Source organism: Macadamia integrifolia, chromosome 3 (assembly GCF_013358625.1).
Source record: "Macadamia integrifolia cultivar HAES 741 chromosome 3, SCU_Mint_v3, whole genome shotgun sequence".
NCBI classification, from domain to species: Eukaryota; Viridiplantae; Streptophyta; class Magnoliopsida; order Proteales; family Proteaceae; genus Macadamia; species Macadamia integrifolia.
This window is the reverse complement of record NC_056559.1, coordinates 30,716,898-30,741,186: the sequence shown is the minus strand read 5'-3', so window position 1 is coordinate 30,741,186 and position 24,289 is coordinate 30,716,898. Positions and strand designations below refer to the sequence as shown.

The window sequence follows — 24,289 nt, the reverse complement described above, 5'->3', positions numbered from 1 at the left end:
GGAGATCATTGTGTAGGCAGTTGCATTTGACACAATAACTGTCATCACAAAGGTTTGTACAACTGAAGTGAAGGATTTCTAATCAGTCTTAGAGCATTTAAGTTGTACAGTGTTTCCATAGCCAGACTGGATGGATGGTGGACTGCTTTATCTTGGCGCTCAGTGGATGGTGGACTGTTGTGCGGTTGCTATATATGTAGTCTGATCTGAAACTCAAGATTTAGGAAATTCTTATTAAGAGTAGGAATACCCTGAAACCAGATTAAAAACTTGATTTGGGGGGTTGTTGGGAGCAATTCTGAATCTAACAGAATAAAAGAGGCAAAGGCCATTCTCAGGAAAACATAGTTTCATTTTGCAGGTATTTTCCTATGGTTACCCAGGTATTATCCCCCACCCCCCCAGTGAGAGAAACTCTTGTGGGGCTATTTTTTCCTTGGGGGCCAGAAGAGGGGTTGGCTGGGACAAGTTTGGGAAGGTTGCCAGGTCAGTTTAAGAATGGGACAAGAGGACTGTCAAATAGACCTTCTAGCATATAGATACGTATATGACTTATATTCAAGGATTAAAGTATCGGTATCGGTCGCTGTATCGGTCGACCAAAATTAAGATACGTATCGAAGGGTATTGTATCGTATCAGAGATACGCTAAGATACGCTAAAGATAAGCACATAAATGGATAAATGAATATGAAATACCTTTTTAACCACTTTTGCATAAAAAAATTGTTAAAAAAAGCTATTGATAACATGTATTATGCATAAACACTAAATTGAGGGTATTGCACTAAGAATTAAAGATTTGTAGTTGTTCCATAAATATAAAATCCTTGTTTCCAACATTGATTTCCACTTTAGTTAGAGAGAAATATGGATGACAGCAACTTTGGAACAAAAACCCCTCAAAAAATCGTGTTTTCTAAAAAAATACCCATCTTGACCATTATATATGACTGTAGAGCACTATATCGGTACATGTCGATACATACTGATCGATACATACCAATACTCACCGATACATACCAATACTCACCGATACATACTGATACTCATCGATACGTACCGATCGATACATACAAATATTCACCGATACGTACCGATACATACCGAAACATATATTTCACCTCGATTTTATATTTTCCATAGAGTATCAGTACGTATCGATAGTGTATTGGTGCATATCGGTATGTATCGTAGGATATATATCGATACGAAAGGATTTTAAAAATTCCATGTATCGTATTGGTCGGCTAAATTTAAGATTCGTATCGGAGGGTATCGTATCGATATCGGAGATACTTTAAACCATGCTTATATTACACAAGCACATACTTAAAGCCCTCTTCTGGCGCTGAAAGGAATCCTTATCTTGAATGCAGATTTGTGACATGGTAGCTGTGGCTCGTATCATAAATGCTACTCTAGTCATTCCAGAACTTGATAAGCGTTCATTTTGGCAGGATTCCAGGTACACATTTTTCATGTCCATATTTGTTGTATCCATTTAAGATGTGAGATGTGAGATGTTCGATGCTTAGAAAAATTCACTTCAATTGCAGCACATTTTTCTTGTCCATATTTGTTGTATCCATTTAAGATGTGAGATGTTCGATGCTTGAAAAAATTCACTTCAATTGCAGCAACTTCTCTGATGTCTTTGATGAAGATCATTTTATACGTGCTTTGGCCAATGATATTAAAGTTATTAAGAAACTTCCGAAGGAACTGGCAAATGCTACCCGGGCAGTGAAGCATTTCAGGAGTTGGTCTGGTTTAGATTACTACCAAGATGAGATAGCTACCATGTGGGAAGAATATCAGGTGTGGCTTGCTGGATTTTTTTTATGCAAGATCAATTTGCTTGATGCAATTGAAAATCCAAACACAGAGTTCTGATTCAATCCATTTTGATAGGTCATTCGAGCTGCTAAATCTGATTCTCGCCTAGCAAATAATAACTTGCCTCCAGATATTCAGAAGTTGCGTTGTCGTGCTTGTTATGAGGCTCTTCGCTTTGCCCCTCGTATAGAGGCAATGGGAAAAGTAAATAAGCAGACTCACATGCTTGCTTTATTTCTATGTTAGTTCTGACTTTGCTGCAACAATTACAATGACATGGTCTACGGGTTCCCCCTTGTGGTTGACTTGCAGTTGTTGGTGGAACGCATGAGATCGTATGGTCCTTACATTGCATTACATTTACGTTATGAGAAGGACATGCTAGCCTTCAGTGGATGCACACATGGTCTCTCCCCAGCTGAAGCGGATGAACTAACTACAATCAGGCATGGGAATTTTAACTTTCCTTTGCATATATGGAGTATTTCTTGAAAAAACATGCATTTTATAGCTATGCTGACCTGTTCTTTCTATTGTCCTGTAGAGAGAACACTGCCTATTGGAAGGTAAAGGAGATTGATTCTGAGGAACAGAGGGCCAAGGGATATTGTCCTTTAACTCCGAAGGAGGTTGGGATGTTCCTTTCTGCTCTTGGATATCCATCAAGTACACCAATTTACATTGCTGCAGGGGAAATATATGGTGGTGATTCTCGAATGGCTGATCTTCAATACTACTTTCCACTATTAATGTGCAAGGTATGGATTGTCCCATCTTTGTGTTGCTCTCCAGTTAGAATGTGTGAAACTGCAATCTCTTGGTGGTTCTCATTGTGCCTCTATAATGGTTGGTTGTAAAGGGGTAAGGGGTTTGGGTGAAAGTCTGAAAGATGTGCAACTTGTGGTATAATGGAGGCACCGCTTGTAGTCCTACATTCATTTTGGACGCTCTACAAATTTTAGATTCCACAAACAAATATGTTGTGAGGAATTATACCCAGAAACCCAGAGAGGGAAGAAGCTGTGGAAATAAAAGTTATGTGAATCATCGCCCAACAATATATTTATATATATTGAGTCTAAAAATTACATATAGAACTTGAACTCTAATGTATAATCAGAAAAGGAAAACAAACCTCAGGTCTACTTACAGTAGGAAAATAAATGAAGCAATACAAATCTATCTAAACTACAAACAATCCCACGGTATAGAGGTCCAGGGTCACCCATGTTTAAAGTATCTCCGATACTGATATGATATCCTCCGATATGTATCTTAAATTTAGCCAACCGATGCCAATACTGCCTGTTAGGGATTTAAGCAGGCTGGGCTTGGGCGGGCTAAGTTTAGGCACAACCCAGCCCAAGTTTATATTTGCCGGGCTTGGGCCAGGCTTGGACTAAGAAAAAGCCTGCCCTTAGCCGGCTCAATATGGCATTTTGGATGTGGGGCGGTCTCAGACTGGCTCGCCTTTCAACAATATTACATGCATGTTGTATTTCTAGTAAAACAAGAAATTTTAACCCTTATAAGAATTGAATCAATAACACCTTAGATTAATGCAAGAAGTTATTAGCCTACCTATCTTCCAAAAATCATTATACAAGTAAATGTAATCACTAAATTATAAAACTATAATATAAGACATATATATATATATATATATAGGGAAAATGCTGGGGCATGCTGCGGGGGATGCCTAGCTTGTGTCACTCTCTCTCATCCCCTTTGGAAATGACCCATCCCATTGTTTGAGCTGCTAGCTCCAAGAAAACTAGCGGGTGCCCAACCCTCTCTTGTATATATATATACAGCCTTTAGACTATTGGGAGGAGTGGCAGAAGAGTGTAAGACCACATTTGTGCCTAACTTATGTCAGAAATACCCCCTCATATGACCAGATCTAGGAGGTTACCCCTTGTTTAAGAAATCTCAAACCATGAGTCGTCTATCCCGCTCCATATCGATGAGATCGGCAGGTGAGGTGAGCACAAATTCTAATGTGCTCAATTATGATGAAATAACTGATCTTGACAAAAGACTCCAAAAATGGGACAAGCCAAAAATTTTACAAAGATAAGTTTATGAGAGAGATTGGCTTTCTCACTTTGAAACCATCAAAACTGTAGAACAAACCATAAATTTCACAAATGAAACACAAGAAATCACACTTTTGATCCAAGGTCTTTACAAGACCACCTCAAAAACAAATTCAACTATGTCCATGTCGGCCTCGTCCAAGTGGCTATCAAACCTCTGCATCGTGAAGGCCTAAACACTTCCATGTTATTGGCCTTGCGTGACCAATGATTCCTTGATTTCAGTGATTCCCTTCTCGGAGCCATTGAAACAAGTCTTTGTTATGGTCATGTTCATTTTAATGTTTACCCTGACATGTCCATAGTACTCCAAGATCCAAATATCCTCCATTCCCTCAAAATTAATCTCAAAACCCATGGATACAGAATGATGCATGGATCGGTTCCAATTGCTATCATTCATCGTATCAAATACAAAGCCATGAAGACTGTCAAACCCAGAGCCCTTAAAAGATCTCCTCGAGGCTCTACTCTCTACCTTGAAACCGATTGCGTTCAAGGGAAAATGGTTTACCTTAAACTTGTCCAGTGGAAAGACATTTCTTTCCCTGCCGAGTGGCAGCTGTAAACGACTGCCCCTCAACCTCAAATTTCAAATACCAATATCCAGTCTATCTCCCAAGACTTAAACGGATTAGTTACCCTTCGATTTAACCGACAAATTCCTCCTCCATTTTATCAAAATTCTAGTAGGTCATACTCTGGTGCATCAACCTCTTCAAGTTATTTTCCCTTGAGTTCTCCACCAAGAACTCCTTCTCCAATCCCAAACCTTGCTGGATTAAATTCCGGCCAAAATGTTGTCCATGGAACCTATGAAACTTCGTCCTCTGTTCCTGAGTCAACCCAATCTGACCAAAATCATCCCCAATCTCCGACCCAGTCAGAAGTGTCCCGCCCCAACGTGACCCAGGTGTCTATATGCTTCAAACCAATGATGAATACCAAATTGACAAACCTTTACTTCGAACAGATTTTGAATCACCAAAGAATAAAGAAAAACGTGATTCGTTCTTTAAAACCTTTAATCTTGAACAAGAAGCCCAAATCAGAACAAATTGGTACGATTTTATGACAAATCTTAAAACAAATGTTTTCTTTTTTACTTATTTTGATATTTATGCCCAGAATAACAACATAGATTATCCTTGGCATAACCAAATCTCTGTTCAAAGTACTACCCACAAATCTTGGACCCTTAGCACCAGTCCAACTACCACTGTTATCCATCCCCCGGTGGAAAGCATCAAATATACTTTCAAAAATACAGATTTAATTGCTTCCCCATTCAAAGTTGCCAAACAAGATGACCCAAATAGAAAACAAATTGAACAATTAAATTTTACAAATTTAAGTCTTCAAACCATAGGTGATCAACTCTCCCGAGTTGAGTGCCTTGTCGAACCAAAACCTGTGGCCTCTTCATCCTTAGTGCCGGCCACTATTTCTCTTAATACTCCCATTTTCAAACCATATAACATTCCACAAACACAACGAGAACTTAACAAATCCTTTTTACTTGACCAAATTAACCATCGTCTCGCAACTTTATCTGCCCCAGAGACACCAACGCAAAATCATGCAACTGCAGAGTCTGCCAACCAAGTAGTTCTCACTCTTGAAGGATACTCTTCTAACTCTTCGTTTAGTTCTGACTATGAGTCTCCTGTCCTTCCTCAAATTAATCAAATTGACCAAAGTTCAACCCAACATCCGGTCTTCCCTGACCTTCAAATCGAAGCAAGAGGAACTGCTCCTCAAGCTTCTTACCAAAGTGGAATCATCTATGAATGGAATATAGATGGTTTATCTGAACATAATCTCATGAATAAATTACAAGAAATGACCATGGTAAGCAATGCACATCGTATAAAAAATACGGCTGACAATGCTGTTGCAACCTTGCTTATTTCAGGCTTTACTGGCCAACTCAAAGGTTGGTGGGATTATGTCCTAACTAATGATAAAAAAACTGAAATTTTAACTGCAATCCAAACTACCCCTGAAGGGACTCCCCTTCTTGACGCAGAAGGACTACCTATTGAGGATGCTGTTAATATTCTTATCTTCAGTATTGCAAATTACTTTTTCGGTAACCCGTCTCGTCTCAAAGACTGAACGGTAGAACAACTTTCAAATCTTAGGTGTAAAAAATTATACGATTTCAAATGGTACAAAGATACTTTCTTAACCAAAATCCTTACCCGACCTAACGCAAACCTTTCCTGTTGGAAAGAAAAATTTCTTACAGGACTTCCAATTTTATTTTCTGAAAAAATCAAATGTCTTCGTAAAGAAAATGATAGGATTATCCCGTATGATCAAATGACTTACGGCCAAATTATTAATCTAATTCATGAAAAAGGCTTAGCCCTCTGTATTGATATTAGATTAAGAAAACAAATTAACAAAGAAAATAAATTTTGTAAAAAAGAATTAGGAGGATTTTGTGAGCAATTTGGTTTTGCCCCTCTTAAACCTCCGACAAAACATAAACACAAATCCTCTCGTAAATTCTGCAAAGACTTTTACAAATCTAAAAAGTATATGCCTCACGCAAACCTTTTACTACTTGAGTTTTACCAAAAGTCCCCTTCTAAATCAAAACATACCAAGTATAAGAAGCCTTTTAAGGCACCTAAAAATTCAAAACAAGACCAAACTTCCCAAGGGTGTTTTAGATGCGGCAAACCTGGCCACATCGTCAAATATTTTCGTGTTTCAAAAAGAATTAATTCTTTGCAAATCTCTGAACAAGACAAATCTCAAATTCTTGCAGAAACCTCTTCTTCATCCTCTGATGAACAAGAATACAAACTAAATCAAGTCCAAGCTTCTGAGCATTCCATTTTTAGCTCTACTGATAATGACAACTTCCAAACCTGTGCTTGTGACTCTTGCATTATTGGTTTAAGTTGTGAAGATTGTGCTCCCAAATCTATTCGTATGTTACGAGCATCTTCCCAAACAAATATTTTTGAATACATAGATAATTTAGCTGATACAGAACCAAAAAGAGCCTGCTTAGAACAACTCAAGCAAAACGTTGCTTCCCAAAACACTCCCCAACCTTATAAACTACAAAAATAATGCAAAAATTCGACCAACTCCAAACTCCTCCAACCCCTGACCACTCTGTAAGAATCAAAATTCTTGAAACCACTACTGCAACATTGCAATATGAAATTAAAACTATCAAACAACAACTGTCTCTCCTATCTCGTCGACAAAATCAACAGAACCCTTCAACAAACAATGAATTTGACTCAAACGAACCATTTGTAAATCCATTCTCAAACCTCGAGTCAAATACTGGATTTGTTAATATCATTTCTTCTCAAAATTGGTATATCCACATAACTCTTGTGATCAATGCCTCTTTCAAATTATCTACCGTCGCCCTTGTTGATTCAGGTGCCCAACTTAACTTTATCAATGAAGGTGTCATTCCAACCAAGTACTATGAACGGACAACCCAACGATTGGCTACCACCAATGGATCTGGTTTGAATGTCCAATACAAATTATCAAATACCCATGTTTGCAAAAATGGTCTTTGCCTCTCTCAAACCTTCCTTCTAGCCAAAGACCTTGATCAAACTATTATCCTTGGCCAACCCTTTCTTGAAAAACTCAAACCTTTCAAAATTATTCAAGACAGTATAACTACCAAGTTTCATGGTCAAAAGGTCATTTTTCCCTTCTTACAAGCTCAAACGTCTATCAACCAAAGTACTAATAAAATTAAACAACTAAATTTTCTTAAAACTGAACTTCTCCATCAAAGAATTATAGATCAAATTAACCATCCCAAAACTATCCAATAGATTAACCAACTTCGTTCCAAATTTGAACATGACCTTTGCTCTGAGGTTCCTGATGCCTTTTGGCATCGTAAGAAACATATGGTTTCCCTCCCATATACTAAAGATTTTTCTGACCTTTAAATCCCTACCAAAGCACGTCCAACTCAAATGAATCAAAACCTTATTGAAACTTGTAAACAAGAAATTAATGACCTTCTTGCTAAAAACCTTATTAGGCCTAGCACCTCTCCTTGGAGCTGTACGGCCTTCTATATTAACGAAGCCTCTGAGATTGAAAGAGAAACCCCAAGACTAGTCGTTAATTACAAACCCCTTAACGACGCCCTCCAATGGGTTCGTTATCCAATTCCCAATCAAAAGGATCTTTTACAAAGAATTTATCAAGCCAAAATATTTTCAAAATTTGATATGAAATCTGGATTCTGGCAGATCTAGCTTCATGAAAATGATCGTTACAAAACTGCCTTCACAACCCCCTTTGGCCTTTATGAATGGAATGTCATGCCATTTGGCCTAAAAAATGCTCCCAGTGAATTCCAAAAAATTATGAATGATATCTATAATTCTTACGGACAATTTACAATTGTCTATATTGATGATGTTCTAGTTTTTTCGGATTCAATTGAGCAACATTTCAAACACCTTCGAACTTTTTACTAAACTATAAAATCAAACGGCCTCGTCCTTTCAAAAATAAAAATGGAATTCTTCCTCACCAAGGTCTGCTTTCTCGGACATCTGATCGAAAAGGGTACCTTAACCTCTATCGATCGAGCTATATCCTTTAGTGACAAATTTTCCGACCAAATTTTAGACAAAACCCAATTACAAAGGTTTCTAGGAAGTTTAAATTACGTTCGAGACTTCCTTCCCCAAATTATAACTCAGGCTCAAAAAGAATCCGACACCTTGGTCTTTTACTTAGACTAATGCCGTTCAAACAATCAAAAAATTGGTTAAAGAGATTCCTTGCCTTTTCATCCCCAATCCTGAGGCACTCAAAATTGTCGAAACTGACGCCTCTGATGTTGGATATGACAGAATTCTCAAACAAAAACTTCCAAATACTAATAAAGAACAGCTTGTTTAGTTTACTTCTGGTACCTGGAACTCAGCTCAAAAGAATTACAACACCATTAAAAAGGAAGTTTTAACTATAGTTCTCTGCATCTAAAAATTTCAAAATGCATTATGAAACAAACCATTTTTAGTTCGTGTTGATTGCAATGTTGCTAAATTTGTTTTACAAAATGATGTCTCAAATTTAGCTTCAAAACAAAATTTTGCCCAATGGCAAGCTTTACTCTCAATTTTCGAATTTCAAATTGAATATATTAAAGGAAAATCCAATTCTGTCCCTGACTTCCTTACTTGTGAATTCCTACAGGGCCAGACTCCTCAAATTAACCTTCTCAAGATGGCTCCCCCTAAGGAGTCTACTTCTTCAAACTCCCTAGTCCGCTCCAAATCCAGTTACGGCACCACTGCCGTCCCCTCAAACCAAATTGTTACACATAGCCAATCCCAATTGGCCTCCTCAAACCGTCCTTATTCTCATGCCGTGGTCCTTTCCTCAGCCTTTGGCCCCCTTCAAACCACAAACAAAGTCAGCTCCAGCCTCCAAACGACCCAGGCCAAATCTCTCCAAACAGTCCAAGGATCCAAACACAAAAGCCAATACCATGAAAAACCTCTCAAAGAAGATCTCTTCACTATTGAAGATGTTCTTGAAAATTATATTGACTCTCCATCAAACATGGCCCAACGAATCTTCTTTCAAGGGTGGGACTATTATTCCCCTACTGCGGCAAAAACACAAGAATTCTATGAATACATTCTTGTCAACACTGACTCTGTCAAGCTCAAAATCAACTTTGGAAAAAATGACCTGTCCCTGGATACATATACAACTGTAACCATTTGCAAAATCCTTAGCCTCAAAGATTGGAACAATCATCCCCTCACCAGTAAAATTTTTTCAAATACCTATACCCCTTCCGAGTATCATTACTATGACTACCAGGAGGCATGGTACAAAGCATTCTTATTCCAAAACAAGAACAACAGGCATTCCTGGTTCTTTTGTTTTGATTACAAATTCAATAATCAAACACCCCTCTGGTTTCCTTGTTGGTGGAATCAATATTGCCCTATGGTCGATATCATTCCGCAACAAATACAAGCATCCTTCCAAATATTCTGCAAACATACCCAATAACAACTGCACCAGTCTGATCTCCTTCAGATCGTCCTCCACTGCCCCCTGGCATGGATCATTTTTTGGGATTATGAGATCAATGACTTCCAAACCCAGGACTGGATCGCCCCTGTCCTCTCACGTGTTTACCACATCAAATGGTGGGACAATTGTGATGTCTCCAAGTGCGAAAAGTAGACCCTCATCCAAGGCCTTACAGGTCTCAAACCGGTTCCAGTTCTCCCAGCCTCATCCAAATTAAGTATCAAAAGCGAAAAAGAAACCGCACGTCTCGCCGAACTTGGCTTCGACTCAGAAGAAGATTCCAGTGATGGTGCCTATAGCCTAAGCTCCATCAAAGGATCTATGTTGGCTCATTGCCATCATGAACAAATGGCCCAAAACCCCTCTGATGATGATCCAGATGTTGAGCCCTCCAGTTCCAAGGCGTCATCTTCAAGCAAATTCAAAATAGTGACCTCTCGCAAATCACGACGAGCCACTTTAAAGTCAAAATCTTCGACCAATCGTTGATTTGGTCCTTAACGTCTGTCAAGACAGTTTTAAACTGGCCGACTGGTGATGTCGCTAACTCACCTAGTCAAATAACCATGGACAACCTCTATGAGGAAAGGTGGTTCTGTTACTGTCCGAGGTTAAAGGACAGTCAGGCTAATACTAGGCTCAGTTAAATATGGTATACTCCCTAGATCAAACCAATACAGAAACAGTGTCCTTGACACATGGAATGTCGTGGTAAGATCTTAGAAGATTTCAAATCAAAAGATCTTAGAAGATTCCAAATCAACGACCAAGAGCAAAGCTAACTTTTGGCGCCAACAGTACCTCCAAATAGTGCCAAATGCAAAATACCAAATTTCATTGTAATTTTGGACAGTGCTAAATGAAATTCAAATGCACCGCAAACCCAAATGAAATGTAAATGTGCTCTCTTAGTCTATAAAAGGGACACTCTTCACAAATCATTTGGTCATTTTACTCCCAAAATTCTAGAATTAGAGAGAGAAGCTCCCCAAAGAAAGTTCATCCCTCTCAAGTTCTTCAAAGCCTTCAAGATCAAGCTCTGTCAGACTTCTCAAAAGCTCCGCCGGTCTTCAAAACTTCAAGCAAGGTTCCAATCGTTCCCTCCAATTCAAATCGCCCTCAAAGGTTAGCATCAACAGCCCTCAAAGCTCCATCAAAGACCAACCACCCTTCTTCTCAAATCTTCCAACCTAAGCCTACCTAAACCTTGGAATCAAAGATCTCCAAATAATATCAAAGTTTACATACAAATTTATAATTTGCATCATTATTTTTTGCATTTTCATTTGCTTCTACTATCTGCTTCTAGTTTTATCTTCAAATCAAAGCCTACAGTAGTGCCTCTTGATTTTGAAATATAGATCCAGTTAAGCAGTATTTACTTTATATTCTTATTTTTGAGTTATTGGTCTTGCTTTATTTATTTGTTTATTTTAATTTTGCACAAATTAGTTCTAGGTACGGTATTGCACCTATCCTAGTTCTCGTCTCATTGCTGGATTGGAGTACGGTATCGCACTGATCTCGTTCTTCTCACCATTCAGAACCAGGAGAACCCTATTTCCCTAGATTTTGGTGTAGATAGATCCTGTTTTATGTATCAGAGCCATGGTGGTGGTGAATTCGGTTTTTTGCTTTGCAGATTTCTTTTCTTTTGTGTAATCGTTTTACTTCTTGTTTTGTGCGGGTGTATAAGCCTTTGGATTGTTAGGAGTGGCAAAAGAGTGTAAGACCACGTTTGTGCCCAACTTATGTTGGAAATACCTCCTTATATGACAAGATCTAGGAGGTTACCCCTAGTTTAAGAAATCTCAAACCATGAGTCGTCTATCCCGCTCCATGTCGATGAGATCGGCAAATGAGGCAAGCATAAGTTCTAATGTGCTCAATTATAATGAACAAATAACTGATCTTGACAGAAGACTCTAAAAATGGGACATGCCAAAAATTTCACAAAGAGAAGTTTATGAGCGAGATTGGCTTTCTCACTTCGAAACCATCAAAACTGTAGAACAAACCATAAATTTCACGAATGAAACACAAGAAATCACACTTTTTGATCCAAGGTCTTTACAAGACCACCTCAAAAACAAATTCAACTATGTCCATGTCGGCCTCGTCAAAGTGGCTATCAAACCTCTGCATCGTGAAGGCCTGAACATAGTTAGCAATTCGGCCGAATAATTCGCGAATTATTCGGCCGAACCGAATTTTAAAGAATTTTATCAAAAATTCGGACCGAATCCGAATTAAAAATAAAATTCTTTAAAATTCGCGACTTTTTCAAAAATGAATATAATTCGCGAATAATTCGGACCGAATCCGAATTAAACGGAATTATTCGGTCCATTTAAACATTATTTAAAAAAAAAACCAAAAATAAAAAATAAAAAAATAAAAAAAAAACAATTTTTTTTTAAAAAAAAACCCCAATAAGATTTTTNATTTACAATTGTCTATATTGATGATGTTCTAGTTTTTTCGGATTCAATTGAGCAACATTTCAAACACCTTCGAACTTTTTACTAAACTATAAAATCAAACGGCCTCGTCCTTTCAAAAATAAAAATGGAATTCTTCCTCACCAAGGTCTGCTTTCTCGGACATCTGATCGAAAAGGGTACCTTAACCTCTATCGATCGAGCTATATCCTTTAGTGACAAATTTTCCGACCAAATTTTAGACAAAACCCAATTACAAAGGTTTCTAGGAAGTTTAAATTACGTTCGAGACTTCCTTCCCCAAATTATAACTCAGGCTCAAAAAGAATCCGACACCTTGGTCTTTTACTTAGACTAATGCCGTTCAAACAATCAAAAAATTGGTTAAAGAGATTCCTTGCCTTTTCATCCCCAATCCTGAGGCACTCAAAATTGTCGAAACTGACGCCTCTGATGTTGGATATGACAGAATTCTCAAACAAAAACTTCCAAATACTAATAAAGAACAGCTTGTTTAGTTTACTTCTGGTACCTGGAACTCAGCTCAAAAGAATTACAACACCATTAAAAAGGAAGTTTTAACTATAGTTCTCTGCATCTAAAAATTTCAAAATGCATTATGAAACAAACCATTTTTAGTTCGTGTTGATTGCAATGTTGCTAAATTTGTTTTACAAAATGATGTCTCAAATTTAGCTTCAAAACAAAATTTTGCCCAATGGCAAGCTTTACTCTCAATTTTCGAATTTCAAATTGAATATATTAAAGGAAAATCCAATTCTGTCCCTGACTTCCTTACTTGTGAATTCCTACAGGGCCAGACTCCTCAAATTAACCTTCTCAAGATGGCTCCCCCTAAGGAGTCTACTTCTTCAAACTCCCTAGTCCGCTCCAAATCCAGTTACGGCACCACTGCCGTCCCCTCAAACCAAATTGTTACACATAGCCAATCCCAATTGGCCTCCTCAAACCGTCCTTATTCTCATGCCGTGGTCCTTTCCTCAGCCTTTGGCCCCCTTCAAACCACAAACAAAGTCAGCTCCAGCCTCCAAACGACCCAGGCCAAATCTCTCCAAACAGTCCAAGGATCCAAACACAAAAGCCAATACCATGAAAAACCTCTCAAAGAAGATCTCTTCACTATTGAAGATGTTCTTGAAAATTATATTGACTCTCCATCAAACATGGCCCAACGAATCTTCTTTCAAGGGTGGGACTATTATTCCCCTACTGCGGCAAAAACACAAGAATTCTATGAATACATTCTTGTCAACACTGACTCTGTCAAGCTCAAAATCAACTTTGGAAAAAATGACCTGTCCCTGGATACACATACAACTGTAACCATTTGCAAAATCCTTAGCCTCAAAGATTGGAACAATCATCCCCTCACCAGTAAAATTTTTTCAAATACCTATACCCCTTCCGAGTATCATTACTATGACTACCAGGAGGCATGGTACAAAGCATTCTTATTCCAAAATAAGAACAACAGGCATTCCTGGTTCTTTTGTTTTGATTACAAATTCAATAATCAAACACCCCTCTGGTTTCCTTGTTGGTGGGATCAATATTGCCTTATGGTCGATATCATTCCGCAACAAATACAAGCATCCTTCCAAATATTCTGCAAACATACCCAATAACAACTGCACCAGTCTGATCTCCTTCAGATCGTCCTCCACTGCCCCCTGGCATGGATCATTTTTTGGGATTATGAGATCAATGACTTCCAAACCCAGGACTGGATCGCCCCTGTCCTCTCACGTGTTTACCACATCAAATGGTGGGACAATTGTGATGTCTCCAAGTGCGAAAAGTAGACCCTCATCCAAGGCCTTACAGGTCTCAAACCGGTTCCAGTTCTCCCAGCCTCATCCAAATTAAGTATCAAAAGCGAAAAAGAAACCGCACGTCTCGCCGAACTTGGCTTCGACTCAGAAGAAGATTCCAGTGATGGTGCCTATAGCCTAAGCTCCATCAAAGGATCTATGTTGGCTCATTGCCATCATGAACAAATGGCCCAAAACCCCTCTGATGATGATCCAGATGTTGAGCCCTCCAGTTCCAAGGCGTCATCTTCAAGCAAATTCAAAATAGTGACCTCTCGCAAATCACGACGAGCCACTTTAAAGTCAAAATCTTCGACCAATCGTTGATTTGGTCCTTAACGTCTGTCAAGACAGTTTTAAACTGGCCGACTGGTGATGTCGCTAACTCACCTAGTCAAATAACCATGGACAACCTCTATGAGGAAAGGTGGTTCTGTTACTGTCCGAGGTTAAAGGACAGTCAGGCTAATACTAGGCTCAGTTAAATATGGTATACTCCCTAGATCAAACCAATACAGAAACAGTGTCCTTGACACATGGAATGTCGTGGTAAGATCTTAGAAGATTTCAAATCAAAAGATCTTAGAAGATTCCAAATCAACGACCAAGAGCAAAGCTAACTTTTGGCGCCAACAGTACCTCCAAATAGTGCCAAATGCAAAATACCAAATTTCATTGTAATTTTGGACAGTGCTAAATGAAATTCAAATGCACCGCAAACCCAAATGAAATGTAAATGTGCTCTCTTAGTCTATAAAAGGGACACTCTTCACAAATCATTTGGTCATTTTACTCCCAAAATTCTAGAATTAGAGAGAGAAGCTCCCCAAAGAAAGTTCATCCCTCTCAAGTTCTTCAAAGCCTTCAAGATCAAGCTCTGTCAGACTTCTCAAAAGCTCCGCCGGTCTTCAAAACTTCAAGCAAGGTTCCAATCGTTCCCTCCAATTCAAATCGCCCTCAAAGGTTAGCATCAACAGCCCTCAAAGCTCCATCAAAGACCAACCACCCTTCTTCTCAAATCTTCCAACCTAAGCCTACCTAAACCTTGGAATCAAAGATCTCCAAATAATATCAAAGTTTACATACAAATTTATAATTTGCATCATTATTTTTTGCATTTTCATTTGCTTCTACTATCTGCTTCTAGTTTTATCTTCAAATCAAAGCCTACAGTAGTGCCTCTTGATTTTGAAATATAGATCCAGTTAAGCAGTATTTACTTTATATTCTTATTTTTGAGTTATTGGTCTTGCTTTATTTATTTGTTTATTTTAATTTTGCACAAATTAGTTCTAGGTACGGTATTGCACCTATCCTAGTTCTCGTCTCATTGCTGGATTGGAGTACGGTATCGCACTGATCTCGTTCTTCTCACCATTCAGAACCAGGAGAACCCTATTTCCCTAGATTTTGGTGTAGATAGATCCTGTTTTATGTATCAGAGCCATGGTGGTGGTGAATTCGGTTTTTTGCTTTGCAGATTTCTTTTCTTTTGTGTAATCGTTTTACTTCTTGTTTTGTGCGGGTGTATAAGCCTTTGGATTGTTAGGAGTGGCAAAAGAGTGTAAGACCACGTTTGTGCCCAACTTATGTTGGAAATACCTCCTTATATGACAAGATCTAGGAGGTTACCCCTAGTTTAAGAAATCTCAAACCATGAGTCGTCTATCCCGCTCCATGTCGATGAGATCGGCAAATGAGGCAAGCATAAGTTCTAATGTGCTCAATTATGATGAACAAATAACTGATCTTGACAGAAGACTCTAAAAATGGGACATGCCAAAAATTTCACAAAGAGAAGTTTATGAGAGAGATTGGCTTTCTCACTTCGAAACCATCAAAACTGTAGAACAAACCATAAATTTCACGAATGAAACACAAGAAATCACACTTTTTGATCCAAGGTCTTTACAAGACCACCTCAAAAACAAATTCAACTATGTCCATGTCGGCCTCGTCAAAGTGGCTATCAAACCTCTGCATCGTGAAGGCCTGAACACTTCCATGTTATTGGCCTTGCGTGACCAAAGATTCCTTGATTTCAGTGATTCCCTTCTTGGAGCCATTGAAACAAGTCTTTGTTATGGTCATGTCCATTTTAATGTTTACCCTGACATGTCCATAGTACTCCAAGATCCAAATATCCTCCATTCCCTCAAAATTAATCTCAAAACCCATGGATACAGAACGATGCATGGATCGGTTCCAATTGCTATCATTCATCGTATCAAATACAAAGCCATGAAGACTGTCAAACCCAGAGCCCTTAAAAGATCTCCTCGAGGCTCTACTCTCTACCTTGAAACCGATTGCGTTCAAGGGCAAATGGTTTACCTTAAACTTGTCCAGTGGAAAGACATTTCTTTCCCTGCCGAGTGGCAGCTGTAAACGACTGCCCCTCAACCTCAAATTTCAAATACCAATATCCAGTCTATCTCCCAAGACTTAGACGGATTAGTTACCCTTCTATTTAACCAACAAATTCCTCCTCCAGTTTATCAAAATTCTCGTAGGTCATGCTCTGGTGCATCAACCTCTTCAAGTTATTTTCCCTTGAATTCTCCACCAAGAACTCCTTCTCCAATCCCAAACCTTGCTGGATTAAATTCTGGCCAAAATGTTGTCCATGGAACCTATGAAACTTCGTCCTTTGTTCCTGAGTCAACCCAATCTAACCAAAACCATCTCCAATCTCTGACCCAGTCAGAAGTGGTTCCGCCCCAACATGACCCAGGTGGTTATATGCTTCAAACCAATGATGAATACCAAATTGACAAACCTTTAATTCGAACAGATTTTGAATCACCAAAGAACAAACAAAAACGTGATTGGTTCTTTAAAACCTTTAATCTTGAACAAGAAGCCCAAATCAGAACAAATTGGTACGATTTTATGACAAATCTTAAAACAAATGTTTTCTTTTTTACTTATTTTGAAATTTATGCCCAGGATAACAACATAGATTATCCTTGGCATAACCAAATCTCTGTTCAAAGTACTACCCACAAATCTTGGTCTCTTAGCACCGGTCCAACTACCGCTGCTATCCATCCCCCGGTTAAAAGCATCAAATATACCTTCAAAAATACAGATTTAATTGCTTCCCCATTTAAAGTTGCCAAACAAGATGACCCAAATAGAAAACAAATTGAACAATTAAATTTTACAAATTTAAGTCTTCAAACCATAGGTGATCAACTCTCCCGAGTTGAGTGCCTTGTCGAACAAAAACCTGTGGCCTCTTCATCCTTAGTCCTGCCACTATTTCTCCTAATATTCCCATTTTCAAACCATATAACATTGCACAAACACAACGAGAACTTAACAAATCCTTTTTACTTGACCAAATTAACCATCGTCTCGCAACTTTATCTGCCCCAGAGACACCAACGCAAAATCATGCAACTGCAGAATCTGCCAACCAAGTAGTTCTCACTCTTTAAGGATACTCTTCTGACTCTTCGTCTAGTTCTGACTATGAGTCTCCTGTCCTTCCTCAAATTAATCAAATTGACCAAAGTTCAACCTAACATCCGGTCTTCCTTGACCTTCAAATAGAAACAAGAGGAACTGCTCCTCAAGCTTCTTACCAAAGTGGAATCATCTATGAATGGAATATAGATGGTTTATCTGAACATAATCTCATGAATAAATTGCAAGAAATGACAATGGTAAGCAACGCACATCGTATCAAAAATACAGCTGACAATGCTGTTGCAACCTTGCTTATTTCAGGCTTTACTGGCCAACTCAATGGTTGGTGGGATTATGTCCTAACAAGAAATCACACTTTTAGATCGATCCTGTTATATGCTCTGATACCATATAACAGGATCGATCTACACCAAAATCCAGGGAAATAGGGTTCTCCTAGTTCTGTATGGTGAGAAGAACGAGATCGGTGCAATACCGTAGTCCGATCCAGCAAGGAGACGAGAACTAGGATAGGTGCAATACCGTACCTAGAACTAATTTGTGCAAAATTAAAATAAACAAATAAATAATGCAAGACCAAGAACTCAAAAATAAGAATATAAAGTAAATACTGCTTAACTGGATCTATATTTCAGAATCAAGAGGCACTACTGTAGGCTTTGATCTGAAGATAGAACTAGAAGCAGATGGTAGATGCAGATGAAAATGCAGAAAATAATGATGCAAATTATAAATTTGTATGTAAACTTCGATATTATTTGGAGATCTTTGATTACAAGGTTTGGGTAGGCTTAGGTTGGAAGATTTGAGAAGAAGGGTGGTTGGTCTTTGATGGAGCTTTGAGGGTTGTTGATGCTAATCTTTGAGGGCGATCTGACTTGGAGGGGACGATCGGAATCTTGCTTGAAGTTTTGAAGACCGGCGGAACTTTTGAGAAGTCTGGCAGAGCTTGATCTTGAAGGCTTTGAAGAACTTGAGAGGGACGAACTTTCTTTGGGGAGCTTCTCTCTAATTCTAGAATTTTAGGAGTAAAATGACCAAGTGATTTGTGAAGAGGAGGAGTGTCCCTTTTATAGACTAAGAGAGCACATTTACATTGTATTTGGGTTTGCGGCACATTTGAATTTCATTTAGCACTGTCCAAAATTACAATGAAATTTAGTACTGTGCACTTGAATTTGCATTTGGCATTATTTGGAGGTACTGTTGGCGCCAAAAGTTGGTTTTGATCTTGGTCGTTGATTTGGAATCTTCTAAGATCTTTTGATTTGGAATCTTCTAAGATCTTACCACGGCATTCCATGCGTCAGGGATACTGTTTTCCGTATTGGTTTGATCTAGGGAGTATACCATATTTAACTGAGCCTAGTATTGGCCTGACTGCCCTTTAACCTGGGACAGTTGCAGTACCACCTTTCCTCATCGAGGTTGTCCGTGGTTATTTGACTACGTGAGTTAGCGACATCACCAGTCGGCCAGTTTAAAACCGTCTTGGCAGACGTTAAGGACCAAATCAACAATTGGTCGAAGATTTTGACTTGGGGTTTTGGGCCATTTGTTTTTATGATGGCAATGAGCCAACATAGATCCTTTGATGGAGCTTAGGATATAGGCACCATCGCTGGAATCTTGTTCTGAGTCGGAGCCAAGTTCGGCAAGACGTGCCAGAAGGGGTTCTTTTTCGCTTTTGATACTTGATTTGGATAAGGCCAGGAGAAACGGAACCAGTTTGAGACCCATAAGGCTTTGGATGAGGGTCGACTTTTCGTACTTGGAGACATCACAATTGTCCCACCATTTGACGTGGTAAACGCATGAGAGGACGGGGGAGATCCAGTCCTGGGTTTGGAAGTCATTGATCTCATAATCCCAAAAAAGGATCCATGCTAGGCGGCAGTGGAGGAAGAATCGAAAGAGATCAGATTGGTGCGGTTGCTGTTGGGTATGTTTGCAGAATATTTGGAAGGATGCTTGTATTTGTTGCGGAAGGATATCGACTATAGGGCCATATTGATCCCACCAACGAGGAAACCAGAGGGGTGTATGATTATTGAATTTGTAATCGAAACAAAAGATCCAGGAATGCCTGTTGTTCTTGTTTTGGAATAAGAATGCTTTGTACCATGCCTCCTAGTAGTCATAGTAATGATACCCCGAAGGGGTATAAGTATTTGAAAAGTTTTTGCTGGTGAGGGGATGATTGTTCCAATCTTTAAGGCTAAGGACTTTGCAAATGGTTACAGTTGTATGTGTAACCAGGGACAGGTCATTTTTGCCAAAGTTGATTTTGAGCCTGACAAAGTCAGTGTCGACAAGAATGTATTCATAGAATTCTTGTGTTTTTGCCGCAGTAGGGGAATAATAGTCCCACCCTTGAAAGAAGATTCGTTGGGCCATGTTTGATGGAGAGTCAATATAATTTTCAAGAACATCTTCAATAGTGAAGAGATCTTCTTTGAGAGGTTTTTCATGGTATTGGCTTTTGTGTTTGGATCCTTGGGCTGTTTGGAGAGATTTGGCCTGGGTCGTTTGGAGGCTGGAGCTGGCTTTGTTTGTGGTTTGAAGGGGGCTAGGGGCCGAGGAAAGGACCACGGCATGAGAATAAGGACTGTTTGAGGAGGCCAGTTGGGATTGGCTACGTGTAACAATTTGGTTTGAGGGGGCGGCAGTGGTGCCGTAACTGGATTTGGAGCGGACTAGGGAGTTTGAAGAAGTAGACTCCTTAGGGGGAGCCATCTTGAGAAGGTTAATTTGAGGAGTCTGGCCTTGTAAGAATTCACGAGTAAGGAAGTCAGGGACAGAATTGGATTTTCCTTTAATATATTCAATTTGAAATTCGAAAATTGAGAGTAAAGCTTGCCATCGGGCTTTGTTAACATAGAAGACCATACAGCTCCAGGGAGAGGTGCTAGGCCTAATGAGGTTTTTAGCAAGAAGGTCATTAATTTTTTGTTTACAAGTTTCAAGAAGGTTTTGATTCATTTGAGCTGGACGTGCTTTGGTAGGGATTTGAAGATCAGAAAAATTTTTAGTATATGGGAGGGAAACCATATGTTTCTTACGATGCCAAAAGGCATCAGGAACCTTAGAGCAAAGGTCATATTCAAATTTGGAACGAAGTTGGTTAATCTGTTGGATAGTTTTGGGATGGTTAATTTGCTCTATAATTCTTTGATGGAGAAGTTCAGTTTTAAGAAAATTTAGTTGTTTAGTTTTATTGGTACTTTGGTTGATAGACGTTTGAGCTTGTAAGAAGGGAAAAATGACCTTTTGACCATGAAACTTGGTAGTCATACTGTCTTGAGTAATTTTGAAAGGTTTGAGTTTTTCAAGAAAGGGTTGGCCAAGGACATAGTTGGCATGGCGACAAGGCGAACCAAGGCGGTGGAGAGTTGTCTAAGCGCTTAGGCGAGAAGGCGACTGCTTTAAGGCGAACAAGTGTTATTTTTTATTTTTTCTATTTTCTAACATTAGTAAGTTATATATACCTTGTATCATAAAAAATCAAGATTAAGCCACATCAAGCCATTAAAAATCAACATTTAGCCACATCAAATCATAAGAAATTAACATTAAGTCATATTAAGTTATAAAAAATCAACATTTAGAGAAATGCTCTTATTCTATAATAAGTTTGACTGGTCAAATGATTTTATTTTTACATGAGACTTTTTGTATTAGTTATAACATAAAACCAGCTTTCTAGCAAGTCTAAGATTACTTAAATCTGAGTTTCAATGACGAAGTTATGCTTCAGTCAAACTTATTTTTAAGTGCGCGAATATTGTTAAAATCGCTTAAATGAAAATAATTTTATGAATGTCAAAACAAAATATTATATTATCAGACTTTTGATTTTTAGCAATGTTTTAACATGATAGAATTTATAAAATTTTCATAATTAAGAAAAACCCCAGCATTTAAAAGTTGAAAATCGTCCCTATAACCAAAATCCAGTTTTTGTTCTTGGACTGGGGGGTTGACTTTTTATCCTTTTGGAATTTGATTTTTAAACTATTTTTATTGGATTCAAATAGGGGGTATTTGCTTATTTATGGATAATATCTTAAGCAAATGAATGATATTTAAATATTTGGCATAAATATTTAAAAACATTTACTTGAATGATATTTGGCATAAATAAGTGCCGAAACATAAGGCGACATGTAGTGCAACAAGGCGACTGTCGCTTAGGCCCCAGGCAAACCGCCTGGATGCCTAGTCATCGCCTAGGCGACGCCTTGACAACTATGGCCAAGGATAATAGTTTGATCAAGGTCTTTGGCTAGAAGGAAGGTTTGGGGGAGGCAAAGACCATTTTTGCAAACATGGGTATTTGATAATTTGTCTTGGACATTCAAACCAGATCCATTGGCGGTAGCCAATCTTTGGGTTGTCCGTTCATAGTGCTTGGTTGGAATGACATCTTCATTGATACAGTTAAGTTGGGCACCTGAATCAACAAGGGCGATGGTAGATAATTTGAAAGAGGCATTGATTACAAGAGTTATGTGGATATACCAATTTTGAGAGGAAATGGTATTAACAAATCCAGTATTTGACTTGGGGTTTGAGAATGGATTTACAAATGGTTTGTTTGAGTCAGATTCATTGTTTGTTGAAGGGTTCTGTTGATTTTGTGGACGAGATAGGAGAGACAGTTGTTGTTTGATAGTTTTAATTTCATACTGCAATGTTGTAGCAATGGTTTCAAGAATTTTGATTCTTACAGAGTGGTCAAGGGTTGGAGGAGTTTGGAGTTTGTCGAATTTTCGTATTATTTTTTATAGATTATAAGGTTGGGGAGTGTTTTGGGAAGCAACGTATTGCTTGAGTTGTTCTAAGCAGGCTCTTTTTTGTTCTGGATCAGCTAAATTATCCATGTATTCAAAAATATTTGTTTGGGGAGATGCTCGTAACATACGAACAGATTTGGGAGCACAATCTTCACAACTTAAACCAATAATGCAAGAGTCACAAGCACAGGTTTGGAAGTGGTCATTATCAGTGGAGCTAGAAATGGAATGCTCAGAAGCTTGGACTTGATTTAGTTTGTATTCTTGTTCATCAGAGGATGAAGAAGAGGTTTCTTGAAGTAGAGCAAGAATTTGAGATTTGTCTTGTTCAGAGATTTGCAAAGAATTAATTCTTTTTGAAACACGACAATATTTGGCGATGTGGCCAGGTTTGCCGCATGTAAAACACCCTTGGGAAGTTTGGTCTTGTTTTGAATTTTTAGGTGCCTTGAAAGGCTTCTTATACTTGATATGTTTTGATTTAGAAGGGGACTTTTGGTAAAACTCAATTAGTAAATGATTTGTGTGAGGTATACATTTTAGATTTGTAAAAATCTTTGTAGAATTTACGAGAGGATTTGTGTTTATGTTTTGTCGGAGGTTTAAGAGGGGCAAAACCAAATTGCTCACAAAATCCTCCTAATTCTTTTTTATAAAATTTATTTTCTTTGTTAATTTGTTTTCTTAATCTAATATCAGTACAGTAGGCTAAGCCTTCTTCATGAATTAGATTAATAATTTGGTTGTAAGTCATTTGATCATACGGGATAATCCCATCATTTTCTTTACGAAGACGTTTGATTTTTTCAGAAAATAAAGTTGGAAGTCCTGTAAAAAAAATTTCTTTCTAGCAGGGAAAGTTTGCGTCAGGTCGAGTAAGGACTTTGGTTAAGAAAGTATCTTTGTACCATTTGAAGTCGCGTAATTTTTTACACCTAAGATTGGAAAGTTGTTCTACCGTTCAATCTTTGAGACGAGATGGGTTACCTAAAAAGTAATTTGCAATATTGAAATAAGAGTATTAACAGCATCCTCAATAGGTAGTCCTTCTGCGTCAAGAAGGGGAGTCCCTTCAGGGTAGTTTGGATTGCAGTTAAAATTTCAGTTTTTTGATCATCAGTTGGGACATAATCCCACCAACCTTTGAGTTGTTTTGAGTTTTTTGTAATTTATGGTTTGTGTAAAACGATTATATATATATATATATATATAAACTGGCAGAAGGATTTGGTTATTGAGAAAGAAGCCCAACTTTGACTAGTCATGCAACAATTAAACGTGATTTTTGGAGTAGAGAGGAATAAGAGGAAGATAAATGTGGTTCTAATCCACCTAACACTAGGGTTTCAGTTGTAAGATTTCAATCAATTTTATGCTTCTTTTTTTTCTACATTTCTATTGTTGTATGGGAGAGATGCGATGATGAGAATGGAAGAAGATGTCACAGATTGACGGGTTTTCGGATCCTGCAAGATGAACACTTTCTGGTTCGTATTCACTGAGCATCATCTACTTCTAAATTTTAAGGTGAAGATCCTTTGAGCAAAAATCTATCCCCTTTGATGTCAGTACCAAGCTCTCTTTGATTATTCAGCGGGGCATTGTTGATTCCCCAAGGACTAGGGTTATTGTTGTTTCCTGGGGCTTACCTCATTCCATTCTTCAGCCTAGTACCCCCTCTCCTTAGCTTTGTATTGTTCTTGTGTAATGTTTTGTCGTTTTCTACTTCTTTAGGGCCCCTAATCTCTTCCTTCCTTTGGTTATGAAATCTTTATTCA

At 38.3% G+C, this 24,289-nt stretch overlaps 1 protein-coding gene across 2 annotated transcripts in view; it reads left to right on the top strand.

Annotated features, from left to right (window-relative positions):
* Nucleotides 1–24,289, top strand: part of LOC122073473 (O-fucosyltransferase 7-like) — a 35,673-nt gene that overhangs the window by 2,122 nt on the left and 9,262 nt on the right. For both annotated transcript variants that reach the window (XM_042638067.1, XM_042638066.1), the window contains exons 5-9: nt 1,380–1,468; nt 1,641–1,821; nt 1,915–2,043; nt 2,152–2,285; nt 2,384–2,597. In XM_042638067.1, coding sequence (XP_042494001.1) covers nt 1,380–1,468; nt 1,641–1,821; nt 1,915–2,043; nt 2,152–2,285; nt 2,384–2,597 — 747 coding nt within the window. The remainder of the gene's footprint in view (nt 1–1,379; nt 1,469–1,640; nt 1,822–1,914; nt 2,044–2,151; nt 2,286–2,383; nt 2,598–24,289) is intronic.